Source organism: Salvelinus namaycush, unplaced genomic scaffold (genome assembly GCF_016432855.1).
Source record: "Salvelinus namaycush isolate Seneca unplaced genomic scaffold, SaNama_1.0 Scaffold648, whole genome shotgun sequence".
Lineage (NCBI taxonomy): Eukaryota > Metazoa > Chordata > Actinopteri > Salmoniformes > Salmonidae > Salvelinus > Salvelinus namaycush.
In genome coordinates, this window is record NW_024061362.1 from 63121 (window position 1) to 85154 (window position 22034).

The 22034-nt window shown below is 46.2% G+C and overlaps 1 protein-coding gene across 1 annotated transcript; it reads left to right on the forward strand.

Annotated features, from left to right (window-relative positions):
* Positions 1-2528: 2528 nt before the first annotated feature.
* LOC120042245 (protein FAM83H-like) lies at positions 2529-17377 on the forward strand. The gene is made up of 13 exons (XM_038987114.1): positions 2529-2719; positions 3108-3242; positions 4015-4212; positions 6812-6976; positions 7649-7773; positions 7851-8264; positions 11737-11874; positions 12548-12865; positions 13047-13698; positions 13846-13953; positions 14380-15178; positions 15400-15902; positions 16839-17377. The coding sequence occupies exons 1-13, from the start codon at positions 2597-2599 to the stop codon at positions 16857-16859; spliced, it is 3699 nt and encodes a 1232-aa protein (XP_038843042.1). The 5' UTR covers positions 2529-2596; the 3' UTR covers positions 16860-17377.
* Positions 17378-22034: the final 4657 nt, after the last annotated feature.

Consider the following 22034-nt stretch of genomic DNA (forward strand, 5'->3'; position numbering starts at 1 on the left):
AGGGGGTGTTGTGTTGTGACTGTTGATAGCGTTATGTTTCTATACACTAGGCAGCAGGGGGTGTTGTGTTGTGACTGTTGATAGAGTGTTATGTTTCTATACACTAGGCAGCAGGGGGTGTTGTGTTGTGACTGTTGATAGCGTTATGTTTCTATACACTAGGCAGCAGGGGGTGTTGTGTTGTGACTGTTGATAGTGTTATGTTTCTATACACTAGGCAGCAGGGGGTGTTGTGACTGTTGATAGTGTTATGTTTCTATACACTAGGCAGCAGGGGGTGTTGTGACTGTTGATAGTGTTATGTTTCTATACACTAGGCAGCAGGGGGTATTGTGACTGTTGATAGTGTTATGTTTCTATACACTAGGCAGCAGGGGGTGTTGTGACTGTTGATAGTGTTATGTTTCTATACACTAGGCAGCAGGGGGTGTTGTGTTGTGACTGTTGATAGAGTGTTATGTTTCTATACACTAGGCAGCAGGGGGTGTTGTGACTGTTGATAGTGTTATGTTTCGATGCGTCTGGTCCAGTCTGTTGAACACAGTGATGCGTCTGGTCCAGTCTGTTGAACACAGTGATGCGTCTGGTCCAGTCTGTTGAACACAGTGATGCGTCTGGTCCAGTCTGTTGAACACAGTGATGTGTCTGGTCCAGTCTGTTGAACACAGTGATGTGTCTGGTCCAGTCTGTTGAACACAGTGTAGTGATGTGTCTGGTCCAGTCTGTTGAACACAGTGTAGTGATGTGTCTGGTCCAGTCTGTTGAACACAGTGTAGTGTCTGGTCCAGTCTGTTGAACACAGTGATGTGTCTGGTCCAGTCTGTTGAACACAGTGATGTGTCTGGTCCAGTCTGTTGAACACAGTGATGTGTCTGGTCCAGTCTGTTGAACACAGTGTAGTGATGCGTCTGGTCCAGTCTGTTGAACACAGTGTAGTGATGCGTCTGGTCCAGTCTGTTGAACACAGTGTAGTGATGCGTCTGGTCCAGTCTGTTGAACACAGTGATGTGTCTGGTCCAGTCTGTTGAACACAGTGATGTATCTGGTCCAGTCTGTTGAACACAGTGGAGTGATGTGTCTGGTCCAGTCTGTTGAACACAGTGTAGTGATGTGTCTGGTCCAGTCTGTTGAACACAGTGATGTGTCTGGTCCAGTCTGTTTAACACAGTGATGTGTCTGGTCCAGTCTGTTTAACACAGTGATGTGTCTGGTCCAGTCTGTTTAACACAGTGATGTGTCTGGTCCAGTCTGTTTAACACAGTGATGTGTCTGGTCCAGTCTGTTTAACACAGTGATGTGCCTGGTCCAGTCTGTTGAACACAGTGCAGTGATGTGTCTGGTCCAGTCTGTTGAACACAGTGTAGTGATGTGTCTGGTCCAGTCTGTTGAACACAGTGTAGTGATGTGTCTGGTCCAGTCTGTTGAACACAGTGTAGTGATGTGTCTGGTCCAGTCTGTTTAACAAAGTGATTTGTCTGGTCCAGTCTGTTTAACAAAATGATGTGTCTGGTCCAGTCTGTTGAACACAGCGATGCGTCTGGTCCAGTCTGTTGAACACAGCGATGCGTCTGGTCCAGTCTGTTGAACACAGCGATGTGTCTGGTCCAGTCTGTTGAACACAGTGATGCGTCAGGTCCAGTCTGTTGAACACAGTGATGCGTCAGGTCCAGTCTGTTGAACACAATGATGCGTCTGGTCCAGTCTGTTGAACACAGCGATGCGTCTGGTCCAGTCTGTTGAACACAGCGATGCGTCTGGTCCAGTCTGTTGAACACAGCGATGCGTCTGGTCCAGTCTGTTGAACACAGCGATGCGTCTGGTCCAGTCTGTTGAACACAGCGATGCGTCTGGTCCAGTCTGTTGAACACAGCGATGCGTCTGGTCCAGTCTGTTTAACACAGCGATGTGTCTGGTCCAGTCTGTTTAACACAGTGATGTGTTGTGTTGTGACTGTTGATAGTGTTATGTTTCTATACACTAGGCAGCAGGGGGTGTTGTGACTGTTGATAGTGTTATGTTTCTATACACTAGGCAGCAGGGGGTGTTGTGACTGTTGATAGTGTTATGTTTCTATACACTAGGCAGCAGGGGGTGTTGTGACTGTTGATAGTGTTATGTTTCTATACACTAGGCAGCAGGGGGTGTTTGCTCTGTTCCAACATCTTTGCTGAGGAGATTCTTGTATTAATAGAGGAACCTTACTAAATAAAGTAACAATATTTCATCTATATTTCTCCCACAGGTTTGTCCCTTTACCCTAACCCCTGTACCCTAACCTCTGTTCCCTAGCCCCTAACTCCTGTACCCTAACCCCTGTACCCTAACCTCTGTACCCTAGCCCCTAACCCCTGTACCCTAGCCCCTAACCCCTGTACCCTAGCCCCTAACCCCTGTACCCTGTACCCTACCCCCTTTATCCTAACCCCTGTACCCTAGCCCCTAACCCCTGTACCCTAGCCCCTAACCCCTGTACCCTAGCCCCTAACCCCTTTACCCTGTACCCTACCCCCTTTATCCTAACCCCTGTACCCTAACCCCTTTACCCTAGCCCCTAACCCCTTTACCCTAACCCCTTTACCCTAGCCCCGACCCCATCATGGCCCACAGGTCCCAGAGTTCGGACTTCGGGGACAACCCCCTGGACCCTAACTTCCTGCCCCCCCACTACAGAGAAGAATACCGTCTCGCCATTGATGCTCTGGTGGAGACAGACCTACAGGTACAGTAGGAGTGTTTGTCTGGGACTGCGCGTTTTGGCGTGTGTGTGTGTGTGTGATAACTCAGTGTGTGTGTGTGTGTGTGTGTGTGTGTGTGTGTGTGTGTGTGTGTGTGTGTGTGTGTGTGTGTGTGTGTGTGTGTGTGTGTGTGTGTGTGTGTGTGTGTGTGTGTGTGGGTGCGTGCGTGCGTGCGTGTAATAACTCAGTGTGTGTGTGTGTGTGTGTGATAACTCAGTGTGTGTGTGTGTGTGTGCGTGCGTGATAACTCTCTCTGTGTGTGTGTGTGTGTGTGTGTGTGTGTGTGTGTGTGTGTGTGTGTGTGTGTGTGTGTGTGTGATAACTCAGTGTGTGCGTGTGCGTGATAACTCAGTGTGTGTTCTCTCTCTCCAGGGTTACTATGAGTTCCTTCAGACAGCAGACGTGGTGGACTTCCTTTGTCAACCGGAGATCGAACACATCAAGACCACCATCCAGACCCCCAGCCAGGCGCCAACCTCCAACGTACCAGAGCTGTCTTATCATGAGGTAGCGCTTATTATCATCATACTGTTATTGAAATGACAAGGACTTCTGAAAGACTGATACTGTTATTGAAATGACAAGGACTTCTGAAAGACTGATACTGTTATTGAAATGACAAGGACTTCTGAAAGACTGATACTGTTATTGAAATGACAAGGACTTCTGAAAGACTGATACTGTTGTTGAAATGAGAAGAGAAGGACTTCTGAAAGTCTGATACTGTTGTTGAAATGAGAGGGACTTCTGAAAGACTGATACTGTTGTTGAAATGAGAAGAGAAGGACTTCTGAAAGTCTGATACTGTTGTTGAAATGAGAGGGACTTCTGAAAGACTGATACTGTTGTTGAAATGAGAAGAGAAGGACTTCTGAAAGACTGATACTGTTATTGAAATGAGAGGGACTTCTGAAAGACTGATACTGTTATTGAAATGAGAGGGACTTCTGAAAGACTGATACTGTTATTGAAATGAGAAGAGAGGGACTTCTGAAAGACTGATACTGTTATTGAAATGAGAGGGACTTCTGAAAGACTGATACTGTTATTGAAATGAGAAGAGAGGGACTTCTGAAAGTCTGAGCTATGTGAAGATGTCCTAGTATAATGGAGTGTCACCTCATTCTTGACGGAGTCTGACTATGAATGATTCATTAATTTATTTCACTAAAATAGAGGTGGAGGCATTGTATAATATCGTATATATATATATATTGATATTTTCCTGTTGTCATAGTGTAAATATAGTTCACTAACAGCCCGCTCATGTTTTCCCCAGGCAGATGCAGACGGCTCGTCTGACACCTACTGGCCGTTGCACTCTGACACGGCGGCCCCGGGGTTGGACCTGGGCTGGCCCCTCCAGGCGCACAGCTTCATCGGTCCCACAGAGGTCACGACCCTGGTCAACCCCAGCGACCCCGACATGCCCAGCATCAAGGAGCAGGCCAGGAGGCTCATCAAGAACGCACAACATGTAAGAGAAGGGCTGTACACACACACACACACACACACACACACACACACACACACACACACACACACACACACACAGCTGTTCAGGTCTATGTGGTGTAAGGTGAACGTGTTCCAGCAGTGAGGTTATGAGTCTAATTGACAGATCTGTATTCTCAGAGCCAGGCCTTCTCAGCCTAATGCTCCCAACAACACACCCTCATCCCGATAGCATTCCTATCCCACGGAATCTCTCTTCTTTTTTATCAGGGCTTATCTCAGTCACTATCGCTCAGACAGAGATCCAGTGTTGCATATAGAGCCAAGACAGTGATTATCTGTCAAGTAGAACTATGGACGGTGTTGTCATAAAGTCTGTCAGTCTGTCTGTCTGTCTGTCTGTCTGTCTGTCTGTCTGTCTGTCTGTCTGTCAGTCAGTCAGTCAGTCAATCTGTCAGTCTGTCAGTCAATCTGTCTGTCTGTCTGTCAGTCAGTCAATCTGTCTGTCAGTCAGTCAATCTGTCTGTCTGTCAGTCAATCTGTCTGTCTGTCAGTCAATCTGTCTGTCTGTCTGTCAGTCAATCTGCCTGTCAGTCAATCTGTCTGTCTGTCTGTCTGTCTGTCTGTCTGTCTGTCTGTCTGTCTGTCTGTCTGTCTGTCTGTCAACCTGTCTGTCTGTCTGTCAACCTGTCTGTCTGTCTGTCAGTCAGTCAATCTGTCTGTCTGTCTGTCAATCAGTCAATCTATCTGTCTGTCAGTCAGTCAATCTGTCTGTCAGTCAGTCTGTTTGTCAATCTGTCTGTCTGACTGACTGACAGACAGACAGACAGATTGACTGATTGACTGATTGACTGACAGACAAACTGACTGACTGGCTGACAGACAGTCTGTCTGTCTGTCAGCCAGTCAGTCAGTCAGTCAGCCAGTCAGTCAGTCAGTCTGTCAGCCAGCCAGTCAGCTAGCCAGTCAGCCAGTTAGTCAGACAGTCAGTCTGTCAGTCTGTCAGTCAGCCAGTCAGTCAGGCAGTTAGTCAGCCAGCCAGTCAGCTAGCCACTCAGTCAGTCAGGTCGGTCTGTCTGTCTGTCAGTCTGTCAGTCTATTTGTCTGTCTGTCAGTCAGTCAGCCAGTCATCCTGTCAGTCGGTCGGTCTGTCTGTCAGTCTATTTGTCTGTCTGTCAGCCAGTCAGCCTGTCAGTCGGTCGGTCTGTCTGTCAGTCTATTTGTCTGTCTGTCAGCCTGTCAGTCGGTCGGTCTGTCTGTCAGTCTATTTGTCTGTCTGTCAGTCAGCCGGCCGGTCGGTCGGTCGGTCGGTCGGTCGGTCTGTCAGTCTATTTGTCTGTCTGTCAGTCAGTCAGCCTGTCAGTCGGTCGATCTGTCTGTCAGTCAGTCAGTCAGTCAGTCAGTCAGTCAGTCTGCCCCAGCTCTGCTTTGCTGTGCTCCACCACACCCTGTCCCTGAAGGTGAATGACTTGCTCTCAGCCAACCTCCTATAGAAAACAATTACATTTCAGTGTGTGTGTGTGTGTGTGTGTGTGTGTGTGTGTGTGTGTGTGTGTGTGTGTGTGTGTGTGTGTGTGTGTGTGTGTGTGTGTGTGTGTGTGTCTAAATGTCAAAAGTGTCCAAACCTGTTAGTCTGACTGACCACGTCTCTCTCACTGTCCTCCCTTCTATCTGTGTGTGTGAGCTAGTGTGTGTGAGCTAGTGGGTGTGAGCTAGTGGGTGTGAGCTAGTGTGTGTGAGCAAGTGTGTGTGAGCTAGTGTGTGTGAGCTAGTGTGTGTGAGCTAGTGGGTGTGAGCTAGTGTGTGTGAGCTAGTGGGTGTGAGCTAGTGTGTGTGAGCTAGTGTGTGTGAGCTAGTGGGTGTGAGCTAGTGTGTGTGAGCTAGTGGGTGTGAGCTAGTGTGTGTGAGCTAGTGGGTGTGAGCTAGTGGGTGTGAGCCAGTGTGTTCTATCTGTGAGTGTGAGCTAGTGTGTGTGAGCTAGTGGGTGTGAGCTAGTGTGTGTGAGCTAGTGGGTGTGAGCCAGTGTGTTCTATCTGTGAGTGTGAGCTAGTGTGTGTGAGCTAGTGGGTGTGAGCTAGTGTGTGTGAGCTAGTGGGTGTGAGCCAGTGTGTTCTATCTGTGAGTGTGAGCTAGTGTGTGTGAGCTAGTGTGTGTGAGCTAGTGGGTGTGAGCCAGTGTGTTCTATCTGTGAGTGTGAGCTAGTGGGTGTGAGCCAGTGTGTTCTATCTGTGAGTGTGAGCTAGTGTGTGTGAGCTAGTGTACAAGACTGTGTGATTCCATACAGTATTATAAAGGACAGGCAAAAGTTGCTTTTAAATGGTATCACACTTTCTGTATTTTTCATATACAACGTTGCTAAATAAACCTAGACCTAATGCAGTGGAGGCTGGTGAGGGGAGGACGGCTCATAATAATGTCTGGAACGGAGCAAATGGAATGGCATCAAACACATGGAAACCATGGAAACCAAGTGTTTGATGTATTTGATACCATTCTACTAATTCCACTCCAGGCATCACTATGAGCCTATCCTCCCCAATTAAGGTGCCACCAACCTCCTGTGACTTCTGTTTTTAATTGGCTAATGTGATATTTCCATGTCTCTGATTGGGCTTTGCTAGGTGATTGCCGTGGTGATGGACATGTTTACAGACGTGGATCTGTTTGCTGACTTGCTGGATGCCACGGCGCGTAACGTCCCCGTCTACATCCTATTGGACGAACAGAACGCCCATCACTTCGTCTCCATGGTGACTAACTGCAAGATCAACCTTGACCTTGTCCATGTGAGTCTCAATGTTTCCCCTAGTTGGAACTATTTTAGGCGGGGTGACTCACGTTTCCCCATTGAATCCCACGTTCCTGAAGACATTCTGGGTGTGCAGGAATGGCTGTAGTTATAATGGGTTTGACAACCTCTGCCTACAGTCTTAAAGACAGCATAGCAGTGTTTTTGTGTTGACTGGCAGCAGGCCACTGCCTCATAGTGGTGATGTAATGTATTTACCTACTGTGCTACGACATGACGTCTGACTGAGCCTGGTTACATAAATGTCAACAGAGCGGCTAAACTGGTTGGATTAGAACCCACTACAGAATAACACCGTTTATTAAAGACAACCCCTTGTGACTTCGATTAACGATTGTGAGTATGTGTGTGTGTGCTCGTGTGTGTGCTCGTGTGTGTGCTCGTGTGTGTGTGTGTGTGTGTGTGTGTGTGTGTGTGTGTGTGTGTGTGTGTGTGTGTGTGTGTGTGTGTGTGTGTGTGTGTGTGTGCTCGTGTGTGTGTGTGTGTGTGTGTGTGTGTGTGTGTGTGTGTGTGTGTGTGTGTGTGTGTGTGTGTGTGTGTGTGTGTGTGTGTGTGTGTGTGTGTGTGTGTGTGTGTGTGTGTGTGTGTGTGTGTGTGTGTGTGTGTGTGTGTGTGTGTGTTCGTGTGTTCGTGTGTGTGTGTTTTACAGATGATGCGTGTGCGGACTGTGGCGGGGATGACGTATTTCTGTCGGACAGGGATGTCGTTTAAAGGACAGGTGAAAGACCGCTTCCTATTGGCTGACTGCAGGGCCGTGCTCAGCGGAAACTACAGGTGCGCATTGAAATATAGAACAGATATCAGATACCTTTTAGTGTAGAAGCTAACGTGTCATTTCCTGTTTCCTCTAGTTTCATGTGGTCCTATGAGAAGCTGCATCGCTGTATCGCTCATCTCTTCCTGGGAGAACTAGTCACCACCTTTGACGAGGAGTTCCGCATCCTGTTCGCCCAATCACAGCCTCTCACCGTAGACCACGCCCTAGTGCCTGTGTCCTCTGACAGCAGCAGCAGCAGTTACTACGGCAACCAGTTCGGGATGAAGGGGCCTCATCGACACCCTCGGGGTTTCCAACGACACACCCCAGAACTTACGGGCTTCCCCTTCGGAGGAGGAGAAACTGAGCGTTCTGCATTCCGTAGGGATGACCTGTTCCGACATGCCATAGAATCCGGAGGAGGACTGAATCTTGGGACGTTTGCAGCGTCGCAGCAGCTCAGGATGCAGCAGTCCTTCCTGGAGCAGGGCCGCTCCATGGTCTCCAGGTGGGATGGTGCACATAGATGTATTATTTAAAACTAGATTTATGTAGAACTAGATTTCATGTAGAACTCACTATCACATGAAGGTTGTAGAACTCACTATCACGTGAAGTTTGTAGAACTGAATATCACGTGAAGGTTGTAGAACTCACTATCACGTGAAGGTTGTAGAACTCACTATCACATGAGGGTTGTAGAACTCACTATCACATGAGGGTTGTAGAACTCACTATGACATGAAGGTTGTAGAACTCACTATGACATGAAGGTTGTAGAACTCACTATCACATGAAGGTTGTAGAACTCACTATCACATGAGGGTTGTAGAACTCACTATGACATGAAGGTTGTAGAACTCACTATGACATGAAGGTTGTAGAACTCACTATCACATGAAGGTTGTAGAACTCACTATCACATGAGGGTTGTAGAACTCACTATCACATGAGGGTTGTAGAACTCACTATGACATGAAGGTTGTAGAACTCACTATCACATGAGGGTTGTAGAACTCACTATCACATGAAGGTTGTAGAACTCACTATCACGTGAAGGTTGTAGAACTCACTATCACATGAAGGTTGTAGAACTCACTATCACATGAAGGTTGTAGAACTCACTATCACATGAAGGTGTAGAACTCACTATCACATGAAGGTTGTAGAACTCACTATCACATGAAGGTTATAGAACTCACTATCACATGAAGGTTGTAGAACTCACTATCACATGAGGGTTGTAGAAATCACTATCACATGAAGGTTGTAGAACTCACTATGACATGAAGGTTGTTGAACTCACTATGACATGAAGGTTGTAGAACTGAATATCACATGAAGGTTGTAGAACTCACTATCACGTGAAGGTTGTAGAACTCACTATCACATGAAGGTTGTAGAACTCACTATCACATGAAGGTTGTAGGACTCAATATGACATGAAGGTTGCAGAACTCACTATCACGTGAAGGTTATAGAACTCACTATCACATGAAGGTTGTAGAACTCACTATCACATGAAGGCTGTAGAACTCACTATGACGTGAAGGTTGTAGAACTCACTATCACATGAAGGTTGTAGAACTCACTATGACGTGAAGGTTGTAGAACTCACTATCACGTGAAGGTTGTAGAACTCACTATCACGTGAAGGTTGTAGAACTCACTATGACATGAAGGTTGTAGAACTCACTATCACATGAAGGTTGTAGAACTCACTATCACATGAAGGCTGTAGAACTCACTATGACGTGAAGGTTGTAGAACTCACTATCACATGAAGGTTGTAGAACTCACTATCACATGAAGGTTGCAGAACTCACTATCACGGGAAGGTTGTAGAACTCACTATCACGTGAAGGTTGTAGAACTCACTATGACATGAAGGTTGTAGAACTCACTATCACATGAAGGCTGTAGAACTCACTATCACATGAAGGCTGTAGAACTCACTATGACGTGAAGGTTGTAGAACTCACTATCACGTGAAGGTTGTAGGACTCAATATGACATGAAGGTTGTAGAACTCACTATCACATGAAGGTTGTAGAACTCACTATCACATGAAGGTTGTAGAACTCACTATGACATGAAGGTTGTTGAACTCACTATGACATGAAGGTTGTAGAACTGAATATCACATGAAGGTTGTAGAACTCACTATCACATGAAGGTTGTAGAACTCACTATGACATGAAGGTTGTTGAACTCACTATGACATGAAGGTTGTAGAACTGAATATCACATGAAGGTTGTAGAACTCACTATCACATGAAGGTTGTAGAACTCACTATTACATGAAGGTTGTAGAACTCACTATGACATGAAGGTTGTAGAACTCACTATCACATGAGGGTTGTAGAACTCACTATCACATGAAGGTTATAGAACTCACTATCACATGAGGGTTGTAGAACTCACTATCACATGAAGGTTGTAGAACTCACTATCACATGAAGGTTGTAGAACTCACTATCACATGAAGGTTGTAGGACTCAATATGACATGAAGGTTGCAAAACTCACTATCACGTGAAGGTTGTAGAACTCACTATCACATGAAGGTTGTAGAACTCACTATCACATGAAGGCTGTAGAACTCACTATGACGTGAAGGTTGTAGAACTCACTATCACATGAAGGTTGTAGAACTCACTATCACGTGAAGGTTGTAGAACTCACTATCACGTGAAGGTTGTAGAACTCACTATGACATGAAGGTTGTAGAACTCACTATCACATGAAGGTTGTAGAACTCACTATCACATGAAGGTTGTAGAACTCACTATCACATGAAGGCTGTAGAACTCAATATGACATGAAGGTTGTAGAACTCACTATCACGTGAAGGTTGTAGAACTCACTATCACGTGAAGGTTGTAGAACTCACTATCACATGAAGGTTGTAGAACTCACTATCACATGAAAGTTGTAGAACTCAATATGACATGAAGGTTGTAGAACTCACTATCACGTGAAGGTTGTAGAACTCACTATCACATGAAGGTTGTAGAACTCACTATGACATGGAGGTTATAGAACTCACTATGACATGGAGGTTGTAGAACTCACTATGACATGAAGGTTGTAGAACTCACTATCACATGAAGGTTGTAGAACTCACTATGACATGGAGGTTGTAGAACTCACTATGACATGGAGGTTGTAGAACTCACTATGACATGAAGGTTGTAGAACTCACTATGACATGAAGGTTGTAGAACTCACTATGACATGAAGGTTGTAGAACTCACTATCAAATGAAGGTTGTAGAACTCACTATCAAATTAAGGTTGTAGAACTCACTATGACATGAAGGTTGTAGAACTCACTATCAAATGAAGGTTGTAGAACTCACTATCACATAAAGGTTGTAGAACTCACTATCACATGAAGGTTGTAGAACTCACTATGACATGAAGGTTGTAGAACTCACTATAAAATGAAGGTTGTAGAACTCACTATGACATGAAGGTTGTAGAACTCACTATTAAATGAAGGTTGTAGAACTCACTATGACATGAAGGTTGTGTCTGCAATGGCGTGCTATTCCCTATTCCCTATATTTCACTGTGAATGGAATAGGATGCCAAAGTCAATCATGAAAGTCTACTTCCACCGTCTTCACATTTTGATGCCTTAAAAATTAAATCTAAAAATGTATTCAATGTTATATTTTTCTACAGATCTACGCAACCTACTCTACATTTTCAAAGTGAATGAAAATTATAGAAAATGTTTCTAATTGAATATTAAAAAGTTTAGATTTCTTGATTGCTTATGTCTTCACACCCCAGAGTTCATACTTGGGAAGATTTAATTTAATTTAATCTCATGTAAAATGTTAATTTAAAGAGGTAAAATGTGAAAACTGTGCAAGGGGTGTGTAGACTTTCACTAGCGACTGTAACTTAGTATATTAAAGTGTATGTTTCTACTGTTCCCATATGAAAGTGTTTGTGTTTGCGGTGGTCCCAGGCAGATGGAGATAAGTGCCAGTGACTATAAGGGTCAAAGCAACGCAGAGGGAACCCAGGAGAGTTACTCCTCTTCCAGACAGTACATGAAGCACAGAGTCATCAACAACCAGGAGGAGACAGAGCAGCACTACCACAGGTACTAGTTAGTTCCTTAGTTCATTAGTTAGTTTGTTCGTTTGATAGTTAGTTCACTAGTTTGTCAGTTAGGTCGTTTATGTTGTCTTTGTCAGCTTGAATAAATATTGTGATCAAATCAGGGAAACTCTGGCCATAGTTATAATCTGTAATATGTAAATCATGTTATAATCTTTAATAAAATAATCTGTCATATGTAAATCCTTTTTATAATCTTTAATAAAATAGTCTGTGATATGTAAATCCTTTTTATAATCTTTAATAAAATAGTCTGTGATATGTAAATCCTTTTTATAATCTTTAATAAAATAGTCTGTGATATGTAAATCCTTTTTATAATCTTTAATAAAATAGTCTGTGATATGTAAATCCTTTTTATAATCTTTAATAAAATAGTCTGTGATATGTAAATCCTTTTTATAATCTTTAATAAAATAGTCTGTGATATGTAAATCCTTTTTATAATCTTTAATAAAATAGTCTGTGATATGTAAATCCTTTTTATAATCTTTAATAAAATAGTCTGTGATATGTAAATCCTTTTATAATCTTTAATAAAATAATCTGTCATATGTAAATCATTTTATAATCTTTAATAAAATAGTCTGTGATATGTAAAGCATGTTGGGTTATGATGATGATGATGATGATTTATGACTATTTCTGTATCCCAGGGAGCAGAGCCAGTCCAGCCACTACTACCAGGGTGGTGAGGGACCTGGGTTAATGCCGGGGCTGGGGCTAGGCTCAGGGCTAGGAGGACCTGGGTTAATGCCGGGGCTGGGGCTAGGCTCAGGGCTAGGAGGACATGGGTCAGGACATGGGTCAGGCCATGGACGCTACGACAGGCTGAGGAACAGACCAGCGCTGGACCAGTACTCTGACTCAGGCTACCCCCATGAGGAACCTCCTGGTCCAGAGGACTACGGCAGAGACTACCTCTCCTCTCAGGACCTGAAACACAACCCGGGACCACCACCGGCAGGGGGGAGGTACGTGGTATGGAGGGTCCACTGGACTGAAGAATGATAACTAATGTCTTTTCACTGTTGAATGCTCCCGCTACAGTTATTTGATGAAGCGTTTAGTGACACACACACAAACTTTAGTATTGTCTCAACCATATCAGTAGAAATGTGGCTAAACTAAAGTAACCCCCTCTCACCTCTCCAGGTACGGAGGTGGCAGCGACCACAAGAGACCGACGGTGGGCCAGCCCTACGTCTGCCAGTCCTCCCCCACCCATCCCAACCCCCCAGAGAAGCAGCTGTTCCCCGTCCCAGCAGAGGCAGACCAGGACCCCAAAGTCAGACAGGGCCTCCGTAGCTGGAGGATCAACTCCTACCTCAGCACCCACGAAGACACAGGAGAGGAGGGGCTGCCACAACCTCTGGGCCCTGATGCTTTCCAAGACCCAGAGTCTGAGGGGAAACCATTCGCCAGTGAGGGGTCTGTATCCCGCTTTGAAGCGAGAGAGCCTCCGGATGTCCCCTCCAAGCCTAGGCCGGATATCCGACCGCCACGGTACGGCAAGCCCTTCATGCCCGAGGGCACGAGAAAGGACGGGGCCGACAGCAGGACCATAGAGCGGGAGAGAGCGAGAGAGAAAGACCGAGAGAGGGAGAGGGAGGTGGGGGGGAGGGAGGTTGGGGTGGATGTGGAGATGCCATCGTCGAGGGAGACTTCGGGAGAGGTTGTGCTCTCCAAACACGAGTCGTTCCGGACACGGATCAACCCGATGCTCCAGAGGACCTCCCGGCTGCGCTCCTCCCTCATCTTCTCCTCCTCCAAGACGGAGACCCACCTGGGAGGCCTGGGCATGAAGGTCTTTATTACCTTTCAAATCATCTCTGATTGTTTTTATTTTGTTTATTTCAAATTGTATTTTTTGTTTATTTTTTTGCGCATTGTATCGCTACCTTGCATAAAATGTATGTGCCATACAAATAAATCTTAATTTGATTTGATGCAGGTGGCCAATGAGGAGGATGAGGAATCCGACATGCTTCGCACCACCTCCATCGTCCAACAGATCCTGGAGAAGAGATTTACCCGGGAACCCTTCGAGTGGCGGAAGAAGGCAGAGGAGAACGAGAGAGAGAAGAAGAAGAAGGCAGAGGAGAACGAGAGAGAGAAGAAGAAGGAAGACGAAGGGAAAGAGGTTGGGTTGAAAGAGGCTATGCCCCCCAAAGTCGCCCCAGCATCTATAGATCCCCCCCAGCCGTTGAACATGAATGACCCTGCCAATAGACTGCAGTACTTCAAGGAGCTGGCTGCTAAGAGAAACGCATCCAAAGAGGCCGCCATGAAAGAACCACTTCAGAAGACACCAGACCTCTCAAACACGACTTCTTCCACCACCACCTCCTCCACCACCACATCTTCCCCCACCACCTCCTCCTCCTCCACCACCACCTACTCCACCACCACCTCTTCCCCCACCACCACCTCCTCCACCACCACCTCAGCCCCCAAAGTCCCCTCGTTCTCTGTGACTGCTTCAGAGCCTGCCCCGATGAAACCACAAGTCCCAGCCATACTAGAGCGAACACGCAAACTGTCCATCACCTCAAGATTCAAAACCTTTGAGCCTTCTACTACCACAGTCCAGAGGAAAGACAGCAGCTCAGAGTCACAGAGGACAGACAGCAGCTCGGAGTCACAGAGGAAAGACAGCAGCTCTGAGTCACAGAGGACAGACAGCAGCTCTGAGTCACAGAGGAAAGACAGCAGCTCTGAGTCACAGAGGAAAGACAGCAGCTCTGAGTCACAGAGGACAGACAGCAGCTCTGAGTCACAGAGGAAAGACAGCAGCTCTGAGTCACAGAGGAAAGACAGCAGCTCTGAGTCACAGAGGAAAGACAGCAGCTCTGAGTCACAGAGGAAAGACAGCAGCTCTGAGTCACAGAGGAAAGACAGCAGCTCTGAGTCACAGAGGACAGACAGCAGCTCTGAGTCACAGAGGAAAGACAGCAGCTCTGAGTCACAGAGGAAAGACAAGGAGCCCAGTAAGATTCTGAAACCTTTCTCTTCTCTGAAGCCTTTCTCTTCTCTGAAGCCGTTCAAGAGCTCCAACCCTCGCCGCGTCTCCTGTGATGTGGAAACGCTAACAACAGACGCCACGGACGCGGAGAAAAGCGAGCTGAAAAAATCTCGCTCCCAAAGCTTGTCCAGTATGTCTCGCGCTGAGTCCAAGGAGATAAAGAACCTGGGCTCCAACACCTCCCTCAACACCCTGGGAGGGGAGGGCAAGGTCGACACCAAGCCCCTGGACTTCCTGAAGAAGCAGACCCAGAAACTCAAAGGTATGTTGTACTGTCTGTCTGTCCGTCCGTCCGTCTGTCTGTCTGTCTGTCTGTCCGTCCATCTGTCACAGATTGTTACGTCCATGTTTGCTGGTATCTTTTATTTTTTAATTGCTGTGCTCATGATCTATAAAACAAATTCCCTTCAGAGCAATTAAGATTTGAATTGATTAATTAGTTAATTCGTTCATTCATTCATTCATTCATTCTTTAATACAAAGGCTTCCTGGGACCCAAGGACAAGAAGAGCTCTGTTGGTGCGACATCGGTTTCCAGCGGAGACAACAAGACGATGAGAACTGTGGTGGAGAGCTCCGAGGAGTCTGGGGCCGCAGCTACACGCCTAGGCTCCTCTTCCGCTGCCGACACTAAAGCCGCAGACTACGTCACTTCCTCAGACAATCACAAAATGGCAGGTCCGTCTCGATACCAGACCTCCAGCGGCTCGGTTCTGTTCAGTAGCAACCTGAGAGATGACACCAAGGTCATCCTGGAACAGATTTCTGCCAACAGCCAGAAAAAACGTCTGGAGAGAGGAGGAGGAGAGGAGGCCGGAGGGGAGAAGGGGGTAGACATGGCAGGAGAGAAAGGAGGGTTGGAGAGGAATCCGTCGCTTGGGAGGAACCGCTTCCTACGGCCCCAGAGCAACCCTCAGGAGAGAGACAGCCTGCTGAAGAGGATGGAGAGCATGAGGAAGGAGAAGAAAGTCTACAGCCGTTTTGAGGTACTCTACTGTCATAGACAGGAGGTCTGAAGGGAGGAAGAGGAGGGGAGGGGGAGTTGAGGAGTTGAGGAGTTGATGTTGCTATTGAAAGATGTTACACAACATATATATATATATTTTTTACAGATAGTTTGATAAGGATTTGCAGAAGGGGGAGGATGAGAGAGTGGGGTGGAGGGGTATGACGAAGGGAAAGGGGGGTGAGAGAGAGGGGTGGATGGGGATGAGGAAGGGAAAGGGGGAGGATGAGAGAGGGGGGTGGAGGGGGATGAGGAAGGGAAAGGGGGAGGGTGAGAGAGGGGGTGGATGGGGGAAGGGAAAGGGGGAGGATGAGAGAGAGGGGTGGATGGGGTATGATGAAGGGAAAGGGGGAGGATGATAGAAGGGGGTGGAGGGGGATGATGAGAGAGAGGGGTGGAGGGGTATGGGAAAGGGGGAGGATGAGAGAGGGGGGTGGAGGGGTATGACGAAGGGAAAGGGGGAGGATGAGAGAGGGGGTGGAGGGGGATGAGGAAGGGAAAGGGGGGGTGAGAGAGAGGGGTGGAGGGGGATGAGGAAGGGAAAGGGGGAGGATGAGAGAGGGGGGTGGAGGGGGATAACGAAGGGAAAGGGGGAGGATGAGAGAGGGGGGTGGAGGGGGATGAGGAAGGGAAAGGGGGAGGATGAGAGAGGGGGTGGAGGGGGATAACGAAGGGAAAGGGGGAGGATGAGAGAGGGGGGTGGAGGGGGATGAGGAAGGGAAAGGGGGAGGATGAGAGAGGGGGTGGAGGGGGATGAGGAAGGGAAATGGGGAGGATGAGAGAGGGGGGTGGAGGGGGATGACGAAGGGAAAGGGGGGGTGAGAGAGAGAGGGGTGGAGGGGGATGACGAAGGGAAAGGGGGGGTGAGAGAGAGTCAAATTGTATTCCACTCACTGTTGTTCCTGTTGTTCTGCAGATGGGGAATAACCTGGGATAACTAAAGATGGCCGAGGAAGCTATTGACTGGAAGCTTAGTGTGCGTGGAGGGCTCACAAACACACACACCATTCCCAGTTCACCAACATATGTGGCAAACGCATCATCAGAACCCCCGAAGGAGAGAGAGGGAGAACACAAAACACAACAACAGCAGATAGCTGTGTCATCAGACTGTAGTCTTCCTGGTACAGTCAGACACCGTTCACAACCTTTAAAAAACAGACTACAAAAAACAGGAGTTGAAACTGTACCCATATGTGTGCCAAAGCTGGTCTTCTCTGGTTGGTTATTTTGCCTTATATGGACTCTATGGGACAACTCTTCACTAATTCACTGCAACCCTTCATCAAACACCTGGAGTGAGAGAGAGAGTGTGTTCATGTTTTACTGCAAGAAAGCAACTGAAAACATGCCCAGTCACAAACCATGCCTGTACAGAACTGCAAACTCCCAGTGTGTGTGTGTGTGTGTGTGTGTGTGTGTGTGTGTGTGTGTGTGTGTGTGTGTGTGTGTGTGTGTGTGTGTGTGTGTGTGTGTGTGTGTGTGTGTGTGTGTGTGTGTGTGTGTGTGTGTGTGTGTGTGTGTGTGTGTGCGCGCGCATGTGAGTGGAAATGTGTGTGTGTAAACTGGTAATGCTGAAAGTATGTCTGTGGGTTTACACAGCGCCACGTCACTCACCAAACTCAGAGAACTATTATTAACCAGTCTCTGAAGACAGAGGAGAGAGGGAAAGAAGAAGAGAGAGGGAGAGAGAGAGAGAGAGGGAGAAGGAAAGAAGAAGAGAGAGGGAGAGGGAAAGAAGAAGAGAGAGGGAGAGAGAGAGAGAGAGAGGGAAAGGGAAAGAAGAAGAGAGGGAGAGAAGGAGGGAGGGAAAATACAGATTGAAGGAGATGGAACAAGGCAGACCGACAGAGTCAGTAAGAAAGAGAGAGAGAGAGAGAGGTCTTTACAAAAAGTATTTTATTAATTAATCGGCAGTACTTTAGATGACAAGTTGACATTGAGACTGTTTTGTTTCAGCCCTGTGTGAATACAGGTACCTTGAAAACATGCATCCTTCAGTTCCTTTACTTCCTGGTCTGACCTTAGAGAGTTGGATTGGGTCTGACTTTAGAGAGTTGGATTGGGTCTGACTTTAGAGAGTTGGATTGGGTCTGACTTTAGAGAGTTGGATTGGGTCTGACTTTAGAGAGTTGGATTGGGTCTGACTTTAGAGAGTTGGATTGGGTCTGACTTTAGAGAGTTGGATTGGGTCTGACCTTAGAGAGTTGGATTGGGTCTGACCTTAGAGAGTTGGATTGGGTCTGACCTTAGAGAGTTGGATTGGGTCTGACCTTAGAGAGTTGGATTGGGTCTGACTTTAGAGAGTTGGATTGGGTCTGACCTTAGAGAGTTGGATTGGGTCTGACCTTAGAGAGTTGGATTGGGTCTGACCTTAGAGAGTTGGATTGGGTCTGACCTTAGAGAGTTGGATTGGGTCTGACCTTAGAGAGTTGGTTTGGGTCTGACCTTAGAGAGTTGGATTGGGTCTGACCTTAGAGAGTTGGATTGGGTCTGACCTTAGAGAGTTGGATTGGGTCTGACCTTAGAGAGTTGGATTGGGTCTGACCTTAGAGAGTTGGATTGGGTCTGACCTTAGAGAGTTGGATTGGGTCTGACCTTAGAGAGTTGGATTGGGTCTGACCTTAGAGAGTTGGATTGGGTCTGACCTTAGAGAGTTGGATTGGGTCTGACCTTAGAGAGTTGGATTGGGTCTGACCTTAGAGAGTTGGATTGGGTCTGACTTTAGAGAGTTGGATTGGGTCTGACCTTAGAGAGTTGGATTGGGTCTGACCTTAGAGAGTTGGATTGGGTCTGACTTTAGAGAGTTGGATTGGGTCTGACCTTAGAGAGTTGGATTGGGTCTGACCTTAGAGAGTTGGATTGGGTCTGACCTTAGAGAGTTGGATTGGGGGGGGGGGGTTAGTGGGGGGGGGGGGGGGGGGGGGGGGGTTAGTGGGTGGGTGCGTGTGAACAGAGTGGCATAGTGTATTATGGGGTAAAACTCTGGGCCTGAACTTAATAAAACAGTGACACCATAAACTACACATCCAGCTACTGTAAAACACTGCCATCTACTGTGTGTGTATGTGCTTGTGTTACTATCTTCATGGGGTACCTGAAATCCCCACAAGGAAAATTCTCCCTCATGGGGACATTTCCCAGGTCCACACGAGGACAAAGGCTATTTTAGGGGTTATGATTACAATTAGAGTTAGGGTTTAGGAGTTAGGGTTTAGTTTACATTTAGGGGTTAGGGTTTAGTTTAGGGTTAGTGTTAAAAAAAATAGGATTTTGAATGGAAATCAATTTTAGGTAATAATAATACCAATAATACCAAACGTGTGTGTCTGTGTTTTATTTCATGTTTAATCCCCTCCAAACTCAACTAACTCCACCCAGTCTGGTCTAGATAGTACAGCAGGGGTTAGAGGTTAGACAAGGAAGTGTACAGCAGGGGTTAGAGGTTAGACAAGGAAGTGTACAGCAGGGGTTAGAGGTTAGACAAGGAAGTGTACAGCAGGGGTTAGAGGTTAGACAAGGAAGTGTACAGCAGGGGTTAGAGGTTAGACAAGGAAGTGTACAGCAGGGGTTAGAGGTTAGACAAGGAAGTGTACAGCAGGGGTTAGAGGTTAGACAAGGAAGTGTACAGCAGGGGTTAGAGGTTAGACAAGGAAGGGGTTGAGGTCATGTCATGTGTTATTAAAAGGTCATAGTCAAGCTTCGTCTCACTGTCATTTCCTCTGTCTGTGGTTTTGGTAAAGAAGACAATGGAATACCCGTGTTCACTCAGAGGTTTATGTGAAGATGAAAAGATTGTGGTCAACACCGCTGCTTTTGTGCAACACGTGATCCCACGGTTTGTCTGTCTGTCTCCAAAATACACTCTATCCTTCCTCCTCAAATTGGTTTGTTGTATGTTTGTCTGTCTGTTGGTTTCTCTGTTGTCTCTTCTCAGGATTCTGGATTGTAAGAAAAGGTTAAAAGGTCATAGCTTCATCTCACTGTAATTGCATCTGTCTGTGGTTGTGGTCCTGTACAGAAGAGAAAGGATACCCGTGTTCATTCTGCTTCATTTGATTGACAGAACAAAGTTCCCAACCACTGTCTTTCTCCCGCCTTCTAGAAGAATATAAGAGAACTTATGCACGGGAATTAAGTGACATTTCTGTTGTAAATCGATGAGCATGCGATGAGGCTAGACCTATCATATTCTACGGTATGTTGTATCTTATCTACCATCTCTATTTGCATAGGTAGACCGGAGTAAAGATTATTGGCCTTGGGTTCAGAGGTTTATTTGAAAATGAAAGAATTGTGGTCAGCAACACTGCTTTTTGCCACCTGTCACCAATATATGGTTTATGAATGCTCAAACTGTCAACTTCTACTCTGTTTACATGCAACAACTTGCCTATCTGCATGTTGTATTGTCATGGTGAAGCACCTGTAGCCATCCAATGGAAAACCACGGTAGGTCAGGAGGGCAGGCTGAGATGCAACCATGGGATTGAGAACGCTGACTTCAGCGGGGGGGGGGGGGGGGGGGGGGGGGGGGGGGGGGGGGGGGTTTGCAGCTGGCCCGCTGGGACAGGGGCGACCTCCAACGTGGAACCACGTTACAATCTAACAAATGGAAGGGCCACCCTGATCATCAAATAATGTCACCGAGGAGGATGCTGGGAACTACACCTGTGAGGCATACATCATACACCAGGATCCCTCCAATGGGGTGGAGGGAGAGCTACATGTTGCATGGGTTTCTTCCTGCTCTTAAGTCATCACCACTTTTGGAAAAAAATATGGTGAAAAACTGGTGCTTTAATTGTATGGGGAGAAGTGTACGACTAGCACTCTTTGGAAGAATTAAGAAAATTAAGATGCATTATCTGTCACACCCTGACCTTAGTTCCTTTTTTATGTCTCTATTTTGGTTTGGTCAGGGCGTGAGTTGGGGTGGGCATTCTATGTTTTTGTTCTATGTTTTATATTTCTATGTGTTTGGCCGAGTGTGGTTCTCAATCAGAGGCAGCTGTCTATCGTTGTCTCTGATTGAGAACCATACTTAGGTAGCCTCATCCCACCTGTGTTTTGTGGGTAGTTGTTTTCTGTTGTGTGTCTGCACCAGCCAGAACTGTTTCGGTCGTTCTCTTTGTTATTTCTGTGTTCATTAAATAAATATGGACACGTACCACGCTGCACCTTGGTCCTCTCCTTCCAACAGCCGTTACATTATCAAAACTTTTTCAAATGAAATAATTGGCTAAATGACGTGGTAAAAATTGGCATACTGAAATAAGATGGTAATGAACTACCTTACTAATTATAATGTAATTGCCATTATCTTAGAATTACATATTTCTTATGCCATACTGATATTAATGTCATACACATGTTTTAAGATATTTCCATTGTTGTTCAGATGAATGTCTACCTGACTCAGGCAGCACAGTTCATGGTTCTCTATTCACTGGTAAGATTCTGACCTCACTCTCTACACTAGATAGAGGCCCACAATGGAAACAACTCTATTTTTTGTATATCTATCTGTTGCCTATATGTCTATTTTCTGACAGAAAAAAAGCTTGGTAAGATTTAGACAAGGGAAATAAGTGGGCAGAATCAATATTTGTTTTTTAAATAAAAACATAAACTTTAGAAGGGGGTGTTTTGCCCCACTATCGGGGGGGGGGGGGGGGGGGGACAAATCTGTGAAAAAATAACAATTATAAAATCATTTCTTTCATCTCTGTGTTTTTATAATTTTCTGTTAATTCACAAGCGGCTGAATCTCACTGGTGAAATGATCAGAGCGAGGGAAACAGCTCCCCTCTTTCTCAGTATGTGATGCCCATTTATCTGATGCTGTCTGAACCAAAAGAGTATAACCTGTTGCCGTGGTACCATTTGATTGATTGATGCTAGCAAGCATTTTGCCTAATCATTTTTTGTTTTAAGAATTAGCCAATAAGCATTGAGCTGAGCTCAACTGTGGGTTGTCCTGGCGTCGCAATACACACCCCTAAGGGAGGCCAATTTGGCTTTGGCTTCACACCAATCAAATAACATCGTAAGCGAAACGTCATAATTGTAAGAAAAACGTGTCAGTTTCTTGTCTGCTTGTGTTGATGTC

What these genes read in the sequence shown, in the direction of transcription:
- LOC120042245 (XM_038987114.1), top strand. Translation starts at nt 2,597, where the DNA reads ATGGCCCACAGGTCCCAGAGTTCGGACTTCGGGGACAACCCCCTGGAC. An exon ending in GTGCTCAGCGGAAACTACAG is followed by an intron (nt 7,774 to 7,850) that starts GTGCGCATTGAA and finishes TGTTTCCTCTAG; the next exon opens with TTTCATGTGGTCCTATGAGA. An exon ending in CCACCACCGGCAGGGGGGAG is followed by an intron (nt 12,866 to 13,046) that starts GTACGTGGTATG and finishes TCACCTCTCCAG; the next exon opens with GTACGGAGGTGGCAGCGACC.